The 9,585-nt window shown below is 43.0% G+C and overlaps 1 protein-coding gene across 1 annotated transcript; it reads left to right on the forward strand.

Annotated features, from left to right (window-relative positions):
• Positions 1-995: 995 nt before the first annotated feature.
• cdk5r2b (cyclin-dependent kinase 5, regulatory subunit 2b (p39)) lies at positions 996-3,081 on the forward strand. The gene has a single exon (XM_041951163.1). It carries the CDS (start codon positions 1,145-1,147, stop codon positions 2,021-2,023), a length of 879 nt encoding a protein of 292 aa, XP_041807097.1. The 5' UTR covers positions 996-1,144; the 3' UTR covers positions 2,024-3,081.
• The last annotated feature ends 6,504 nt before the right edge of the window (positions 3,082-9,585 follow it).

The following is a 9,585-nucleotide window of genomic DNA, read 5'->3' on the forward strand; positions in this document are numbered from 1 at the left end:
ATTTCATGCAAAACAAGTGCAGGTGATGTGTCTTCTTTTGCCTGGCGCCAAGCATGCTATGCATAGTTCAAATTTTAACTTTAGCCCGCCCAGAGCTGGCACTAAGACTTTGTCCAGATTTCTTTCCAACAGCTCCTCAGGGAACATCCTTACACAACCTTTTAGGGGGAAGAGTGGTTATGTGGTTTCAGGTATGTTAAAACCAAGTCCGAAACACAGTTTAGTCAGCGTTGTTTGGCACAATTCCTTAATATGTTGACAGGGTGATATTATTATATCATTAAGGATATTTTCAATTTTGCAGTTTAGTTTAATTAAAAGCTGACATGTTGGTCAGTGATATCTGAGCACCCTGAATAAACATGAATAATGTATAAAGGACCAAATATATTCAATCTCTGCAGCAGTTACCAGCTACTGAGGTTTAGGCTTGATTTTAATGTGTGAAAATGGGTGAAATGTCTACACATTGACCACGTTGAGCAGAAAAATTGTCAGTGTAGCTGCTTCACTTGATGAATGCATTAACCATTCATTCAACCACTCATGCATTAGGGAAGCCAATTTACGGGTGATAATGGTGCAAATATCACTGAATAGAGCTATTAACCACACCATTCACTATTGTCAGTTTGTGGATCTAGTTCACATAAATAGTCCTATTTATAGATAACACTGATTTTCTTAACTGGACTGATGGAGAGGAGGAACAGGAGCCAGAATAGTGCTCCTTACCTGTAAATAGGCTATCCATGGCAGCAGAGAACTAAAAACAACACCCTTAGTGATTGGATCATTGATTGCCTTTCTCATTGGCTGGCTCGGCTGTCAGTCACGGGCTGCACTCGCTGGTTCGTTTATACCCTTGACTTAACGCAGGGCGACTAATCTTCGTTTCGGCTACAGCCGTAGGATTGTGCCGCAGCGTCTCCCTGCTGAGCATCTGTTGGAATACAAGTTCACCCTGCACACCTGCTCCGTCCTCGTCCCGCAGCGCCCGGGAGCGACCACACGGACCAAGTGAGCGTGTAAATGGAGTTTCAATCGTTGTCGTGACTGTTTGTCCGCCGCCTCTCATCCCTGCAGAAGACTGCGTTGAAGTTGCAGCAGCATCCACACCACCGCGGCTCTCTCCGTCGCAGCCATGGGAACCGTCCTCTCTATATCCCCGGCGACCAAGAAGGCGTCTATCATGGACGCCGAGGTCGCAGGGGATGGAGTGAAAAACGACAAGAGCCTCAAGCGGCACTCGATGTTCGTCTCTCTCTCCTGGAAGAAGCTGGTGGCCAGTTCGGCCAAGAAGAGCGCCAAGAAAGTGACCCCGAATCCGCTGCCCGCCCCGTCCAGCCAGGTGGCTCATCTCAACAGCGAGAACATCAGGAAGACGCACCAGACCGAAGAGAAGAAACCCAAAGTGCCCATCCCGGTCCCGGTGCCCACGGTCCCCAAGCAAAACAACGAGGCTGTAGCCCAAAACGGGAGGCTTTCCTCGGTCCAGAAGCAATCCAGCAGCCTGTCTCTGGTGTCACCGAGGCGGATAGTCATCCAGGCTTCAACCGGGGAGCTGCTGCGCTGTTTGGGGGACTTCATGTGCCGCAGGTGTTTTAAACTGAAAGAGTTGAACAGCGGAGAGGTGATCCTCTGGTTCCGAAACATCGACCGGACTCTTTTGCTCCAGGGCTGGCAGGACCAGGGCTTCATCACGCCGGCTAACTTGGTGTTCGTGTACCTGTTGTGCGAAGACACGGTAGCGGACAGCATCGACAGCGCCGCCGAGCTGCAGGGCACCTTTCAGACTTGCCTCTACCTCGCCTACTCCTACATGGGCAACGAGATCTCCTACCCGCTCAAGCCGTTCATGAACGAGTCCAACAAGGACGTTTTCTGGGAGACGTCGCTCCGGATCATCAACAGGATGAGTGCCAAAATGCTGCAGCTGAACGCGGACCCGCACTTTTTCACCGAGGTCTTCCAGGACCTCAAAAACCAACGAGACAGCAACGAGTCGAACCTGGACCGCTGAGACAAACGAGACACTCGTGTTTTGTTTTGTTTCTTTTGTTTTTTATTAAAAAAGATGAATGATTTGCGAAATCACACGCCGGTGGTTTTGAATGTAACAGCCAGCGTCGAAGGCATCTCACGTCTGGGCTGAATGTCTCTAATGATGTTACACAACTGGTGTTTAGGCTACAGTCTAGGAGATTTCATCAAATGCATGCCAATGGTACATTGTCCTCTCTTGTCTTATCCCTTTGGGTGACGCGGGGATTGACTCCGTGGCGCAAATCACCTTCAGAGTGACCCACTCGAAAATCCCCGTTTCATTCATGATGGGCCTCCTTGCTGGGGGAGTGAGCGGATGTCGCAGTGAGGTGAGCTTCCAGGCAGGACCAGAAATAGATCCTTGTTTTTTTGTGAAGGAGTCGCGAGGCGGAGCTGTCCGAGGTGCTGACCTGTGCGGCCATTTCTCCACCGCTCCCTGCTACTTTGAGTCGCTCTGGCGCGGGTCAGCCCAATGCACCTTCAGCACAGAGGCCTAAGACTTGTGAGCAGAGGCACTATGTTGTGATCTATTCATTTCTAAATCCTCCACCAGCTGATAGGTAAGCGACTTTAAGAGGGCATCAGACTTGGAGATGTTCCTCTGAGGGCAACAGGTGAAAAGCTATAGTTTCCATCTGCACACCTTGACTGGATACTGCAGAAAAGCATCATTCCGTGTCTGGCTGTCTTCACGGCTGGTTGGACTGTTTTCAGCTCCTTCTGTGTGTTTAAAAGCACCAATTTCCTCATAAATCCACCTCAATTTGAATTAAAATACCTTGTTTTTTGCAGCTGATGTGACACTGTAGAGATGTAACTGTAAGTGGGCTGTTGGTTCAAGCTGAAAATGAGTGTAAGGGGCTAAAAGTGTAAAAGCAGAGAAGGGAGTATCTTCCCTTTGTGGAATGTATTTGATAAACTGCACTAATTGGGCCCATAGATGGCCACAAAGCAAGATTATCAACCCAGGGCCTCTGTTGTGTTTTGCTTTCCAATACACTGCAGAAGCCAACACAACTAGACTGAGTGGAATGTACAGTTTTTGGAAGAGATGTTTTTTTTTTCATATGTGCCAACTATTAAATACTATTGGCCTGAAACTATATGGTTTACATGTACATATCCCGCATTTTAAATTTGCTCTTGATTTGTCTCTGCCTGTTTTCAAGCACAACAACAACAACAACAACAAAAAAGCAAATAGAGCGTAATGGTCAAATGTTCTGCTCTGTAAATGTTGCTGGGTTCAGTTCACGTTTAGTGCAGTCAGGTCTGGAAGGTTGTTTCCTCATCGTGTAAATACTGAGTGTGAAGGTCTCATTACTAAGTGACAGAAGATTTTCATTTGCACATATCATTGCAGTTTCTATAAGCTAAAAGTGATTTGGGAATACCTGGCGGTTATTATTCAGTATTATGCTCCTTCTAAGTGATAATTGTGATGTTGTGTTGTGAACCCCATTGCTTGGAAAGTGGAATATAATGCTGCTATTTTGCACAGCTGAGAACAAACCTTTGATGTTTTTGCACAGTGGTATAACATAACGGTCTTGTACCAGTGTTTCCTTTCAGTCACTGGAGTGTTTGCCATTTAGGTCCGCAGTTAATGTCACAGAGTCTTGCTCTAGGATGTGAATTTGATCTTTTGTACAGTTCATTTTTCCTATATGTCAGCTATGGAAAGTGATATTCAGATGTGTGTGTGTTGTCTGTGGTGTTGCACCGCAGTTGCATTCACTCTCTCTACATGTTAATAAAAGGTCAGTGCAGTAATTGTCTATGGTGACCATGATGAAATAAATCCAAACTTATGTAGGATCTCTTATCTCTCTCGCATTGTTTTGTTCATTTAACACTTTGTCTTCATGTTTATGTGTGTGTATATATATATATCTGAATGTGTAAGCATACCTGCGTGCGGCCCATGTTTGTACAAACATTGCAGTGTGCTGAAGAAGTAATTAACCTGGACAGCCTCTTATCTTCTCACACTACTCACTAATCCTTTGGTTTGCATTGAACCCTTGGGACGTGGTTATGCAATGGAAATAAGTCCATGACCGATATGCTTACTGGGATGATACCATAGGTTGCCATGAGACTGAAGCTCATGAGATTTCATTTGTAGCCATGAAACTCATTAGATAGAGTATTCCCACATGGAAACGTTTTCTGAGCCAAACTGACACAAAGATACATTTTTTTTTTTTTTGACATTTTCTATCCTTACAGGTGTATAAGCAAAAGGCAGATAGAAACCTGAAGCTACAAGCTACATTACAACCTAGAACATGTTGCAATTGATGTCACTGAACACAGAGAAGTAAGCTGACACATATAGAGGATATTTTTGGTGTCCTATCTGTGTGTCCTGGGTTTTCTTATCAGGGCCACGTACTGAAATGGGAACACAGGAATCAAACAGTAAGAAAGTACATTATAAAAAGCAATGAAAACAGGGAGGAGGAATCTGCATCCATCAATCTGCTAAAGTGGCCTCACACTCTATATTATATTTAGGGACTTTCACAGATATGCAAAATTGAGTGAGAGTTTTAAATTTACATTGAGTTGCATTTTACACTAAAATGTCCTTAGTTTAGAGCACGGCTGCAGTAATGATATGCTGTATGAGAAAATGGAGCTGAATTGATAAGGGTTTCCACCGTTTTTTTTATGAATAAGCCACGTGGGCTGGAGGGTTGCTTCATGTGATTGGTTAGAATCTGCTGCAGTCTCAGAACTGTCTGTGACTCTCTCTCTCTCTCTCTCTGTGCGTTATAGGGACATACAGTATCTATTTACAGAGCAAAGATGAAGAAAGGCAGACAGAAAATGACAAAAAAAACTGGAACAGGAGTCAAGCAGTTTGGGAGTTGGGTAGAGGTAGAGGGAGTGGAAAGTGGAGCAGGGAAATAAATCTAAAAAACAAAAAGGGATAAATGAGAACACGGAGAGGAAGGGAGATAGACAGGCTTCATTCAGTTACTGCAATATAATGTCAGTCAGCAAAGAATAGGATCAAAGCCTTATTAAAGAAAAGTATTTAAAAATGACCACTGCAGAGGTGCATTAAAGTCTACTGTGACTGCAAATTGTCACATTAATGAATCAACATTGGTACATATTTTGTACTAGTATGTTGATTTATCACTAATAGAAAGATTTGTTTTGAATAAGTCCAACTCACATACCAGTATTGCGTCTGTAAACATTAGGTATCATCACTTGGTTGATTCCTTTCTAGTGTTTTAAGCAGAATAGGATCCAAAATCCTCTCTAAATGTTAAACCTTTATTTGTTTTCTGAGCTATAATCGCTGCCATATGTTTTTCAACATTAGTTTTGCATGGCATCCAGTCAGTTTAAAGTTCACATTCAGTCACATGATCTGTAAGGTTAAGCAATTAAAAGAAATCAGTGGAAAATGGCCCGTCATGATGGTCAGAACAGCTTTTTTCCCTCCTTCACGTTGCTACAGGTTGACTTCATGGTAGAATCCTGCAGCAGTGTTATGTAACAGCCTCCCAGTGCAGTGTTGTGAGTGTTCTCTTTATTATTAAGATTCAGCCCAGGTCTCCTGCATATCTGTCTTCCAGCCTGCTTTCAGCATTCTTCTCTGCTGTGTCTCTATAGTAACGGGTAGGTAAGTGAATGAGAGCTGGACAAAGTGAGCTGTGTGGGGCTGAGCGTGGGCTGAACCACTGCACAACACATACGTACACACTGCTGTGAGCAATAGAAGACACTCACGCAGTATTTGTGAGCGTCTGTCGGCGCAGGCATGTCTCTGACTCCTCCACATGCAGCCACTCTGTCTTTTCTGCAGTTGCCTCTGCTCGGTACGGCTGTGCTTCCCATTCTGCCAGATTCCTCTTCCTCATCTCATCATCAGCATGATAGAGAAGGGCAACAGTAGATTTTACTATCTGCATTACCAGTGCCAGGCTTTCACTTTGCCTTAAGCGTATAGATCAGGATAAAGATTTATCAAGGTTCCTGAATCCAATAAATGATGTTTACAAGCACATATTAAAGAACTGCATTTGCATCCTGCATTTTATAAAAGTCCTTCTGTCTTAATATGTTTACGGCCATGTGTCACACACCACACACCTTGCCTTGTACCACAGTCTGCAGGCTACAGGCTTCATGCTATAGATTATATACTCTATGCCAGGGGTTGTCAAAGTTTTTATTACTGAGTGCCTATTCAAGACAGGAAAGCCAAAACCTTGTAGGATTTGTGATTCGTCTCATGGTGATGTTTAACATTAAAGTAAACATTAAACAAGACCGATCACTTTATCTGTCCGCTGTGAAAAAGCTGTTCCATTTTTTCTGAAACCTCCATTTATCCTGAGCATACCGCTGTTTTTTTTTTCCCACCTTTTCCATCTCACTTCAGCAACAAGTCATCCACCGAAGTCGCTAACAGCACCAGCACAGATGACAAAACATCGTGAACAGCAGCTTTCTACAAGTTATCATTCCTAATCTGACAGACAGGGGGCACAGTTCGATGCAGTAGTCATGTATTATATGTAGGTTATTGAAAATAAAAGTATTGAAATGTGGGCCGTAAAAAATGTTTCCAAGGGTCACACTTTGGCCCTGAGGCCGCACTTTGAAAAACTATGCTCTATGGAAAGTGCTAGCAATATGGTGTAAAACAAAGCTATGTTAAATGGCATCTACAGTTGACAGAATGACATAGTGATGGAAAGTAACGTTTACTCAAGTAGTGCACTCAAATACAATTTTGTGGTACTTCTACTATAAACTGTCACTACATTTCAGTGGGGAAAATGTTTACTTTTTGGTTCACTACAGCTTTAGTTAATGGTTACTCCTCTGATTCAGATTTTACATTTAAATATATGATAATCTTGTGAAATACAGCACAATGCTAGAGATTAAACCAGGGACCCCTCACAAAAAAGCAGATGTCTATGAGTTGTTAACATTTCCACCAAAAAGACACTTCCTGGCCAGACTTCTCAGATTTTTTTCACTGTCAGACATGCAAAGTGGTAAAATTAACATTACACAATTTAAAAAATGGTATTTGTATTGCAGAACTTTGCTTTTTCTTCTTTACTCGTTCCTTTTCTCTCTCTTGTGACCCAGAGGGGCCTGACCTAACATTTGCTGGCCTCACCTGAACGGAAAAAAGACAGAATCTAGACCAACTGAGGAAACGCTCTCTAGGGATTATGTCTATTTTGCTGTCCTCTTGCTACATAACCACCCTGCTAATCTCTTTAACTAGATTACTCCAGCACGTAGTTGCAGTAAGAGGCAGTTGGTCGTCTCTTTTATACAGCAGGGCGAAGTCAGTCTCAGCAGGTAGAAAATTTTTTTTGACTCACTTCAAAGCTCAGCTCATTGAAGAGTGAGTCATCTGCTGTCATGTTACATACGTTATATAACTATAGAATTTTTGTGTTTGACACTTTACATTTAAATTTCAGTTGTTACACAATATGAAACAAATCGAGAACAGTATACTAATTCCTTCATTCACCACACTCCTACACAATGTTCATTGTTATTTTCTCTTCTTATTTTGCCAGTGAATCACTTCACACCACATGAATCCGCCATGATTACTCATCCACTTAGTTTTATATAACAGGCAGAAATCTGACCCTGGATTTTGAAGTACAGAGATACTCCAATCCCAGGAAACTGACAAATCAACATGTCAGACGCGAAGCACTAGCTGTTTGCTGTCTTCCAGATTTAATATTCGTCACGTCTTAGACACTTTAAATCATACTGCAAACATCATAAGTAGACTGGTGATTGGGCAGCACCTGAGAAGCTTTATATGCATGTTTAATAAGCGAGAGGAGGGGGCTCACTTGTGGGGGCAGCAATCGTATCAGGGTGGTCTTGGCCTACCTGGCCTCCCTTTGGCAGCAACCATGGCCATACTAAATTACTGAAGAGATATATCACACTAACCTTTGCATTGACTGGAACTGCTTCTCTTTGACGAGACGTCAAAGAGGTCACGTCCGATGTTCGTGATGATGATAATGATGATGATGATGATGCAACTCATGAGCTGGTTTTCCTGGTTTGGGTCATTTAGTCTTGAGCAGAACCGAGTCTTTGCAGGATTATGGAAGCTGGTTGGGGCTTGAGGTTCAGCTCTCAGAGGTTCTTGGTAATGTCCATCATGATGGCTGGGCTGAAGCACACAGACACTTGCTATCACTGAGTTTCCATGTCAGGTTTTCCTTCATCGCTCTAAACGGCGCTCGCAGCTCCACAAAAGCAACAAGGCTCTCCTTTATAAAGCCTCCTTCTGAATGCAGTTTCAGCTTTTTAGCAATTAGCTCAATCACCACAAAACTTGCCTGAATAACACGGTCTCTGTCAGAGCGTGGTCTTTTGAAAGCTGCTTGTTGGGCCTCAAAACTCCACAGAAGAGTGTTAACTTTATCCAAATGTATTTATCCTGCAGCTCAACCTGTTCAGCATGTTTGTATGCTCGAGATTAGCTAGTTCCCACACACTATCTTAGTTAGACACACAGTGGTTTTCTGTTTACTACAACAAAAAACAAAAAAATGTTTGTCCATTCCTTTTGGAAAGCACCACACTCCGCATCTACTTCCGTTTTGATGACAGGCGCCATGACGCAATGACGTGATTTCAGACGCTACCTGTGTTGCGTTCAAGTGCCGGTCGGAAAAACGGGAAATGGTTAATTTTGTGTTATTTCGCTGAAAAAGGTAATTAAAGTAATTGCTTGGAGGTTTTTTTTTTCTATTAATGAATTGCCTCGCGGGCAGATTCAAACGGTCCGCATAGAGCCAGGAGGTTTGAGGTTCCCTGCCCCTGTTTTAATCATTCAGCCAGTGCTAAACAATACCTAAAATCCCTCATCAACACTTTGCCAATCCTATAGTCACAGTGTGGGAAACTATCTATGCCTTTACTGATATGCCTGCAATGAGTTTTTGCCTCGGCATTAGCAGTTTATTTTTCAGAAATAAATACAGACAGGAGACTATTTCTCACCAAGGTTGCATCATTTACGGGTTGTTTTTTTGTGTGTAATTTTAGGTCACTGAATCTGGGTCCAGATAAGTGGGAGCCTCTGAAAAAAAGGGTAAAACAAACTGGGTCTAAATTTCTTTTCTTGTTTGTTCTTTCCTTCTCTCCCTTTTCTTTGAGTCTCTCACCTTTCCCCACGCCTCTTTCTCTCTCCTTCTAATCATCAAGTCTATTTCAGCACCACGTAGGTGTGCAGGTCTAATTTAGCTGAGCCTTCATTACCACTCTCTCCAGCTGGAGGAATGACTCACTGACTGCAACACTTCCCAAAGCCACACAAAGCCCACTGACTGTCTGTACCCTGTGTCATAATAATGCACTGCGAGGGACAGAGAGGCCTTATTCTTTTCCCTGAATATGACTCACATGTACCTGTCAAGATAGAATGTAATTTTGGGCAAACATAAAAAACGTCATTTTCTGAAAAGTTACACTAACAGTTTTCCCCCTTTATTCTCTGAAGGTTCT

The sequence above is a fragment of the Chelmon rostratus genome, chromosome 13 (genome assembly GCF_017976325.1).
Source record: "Chelmon rostratus isolate fCheRos1 chromosome 13, fCheRos1.pri, whole genome shotgun sequence".
Taxonomy (NCBI): Eukaryota; Metazoa; Chordata; class Actinopteri; order Chaetodontiformes; family Chaetodontidae; genus Chelmon; species Chelmon rostratus.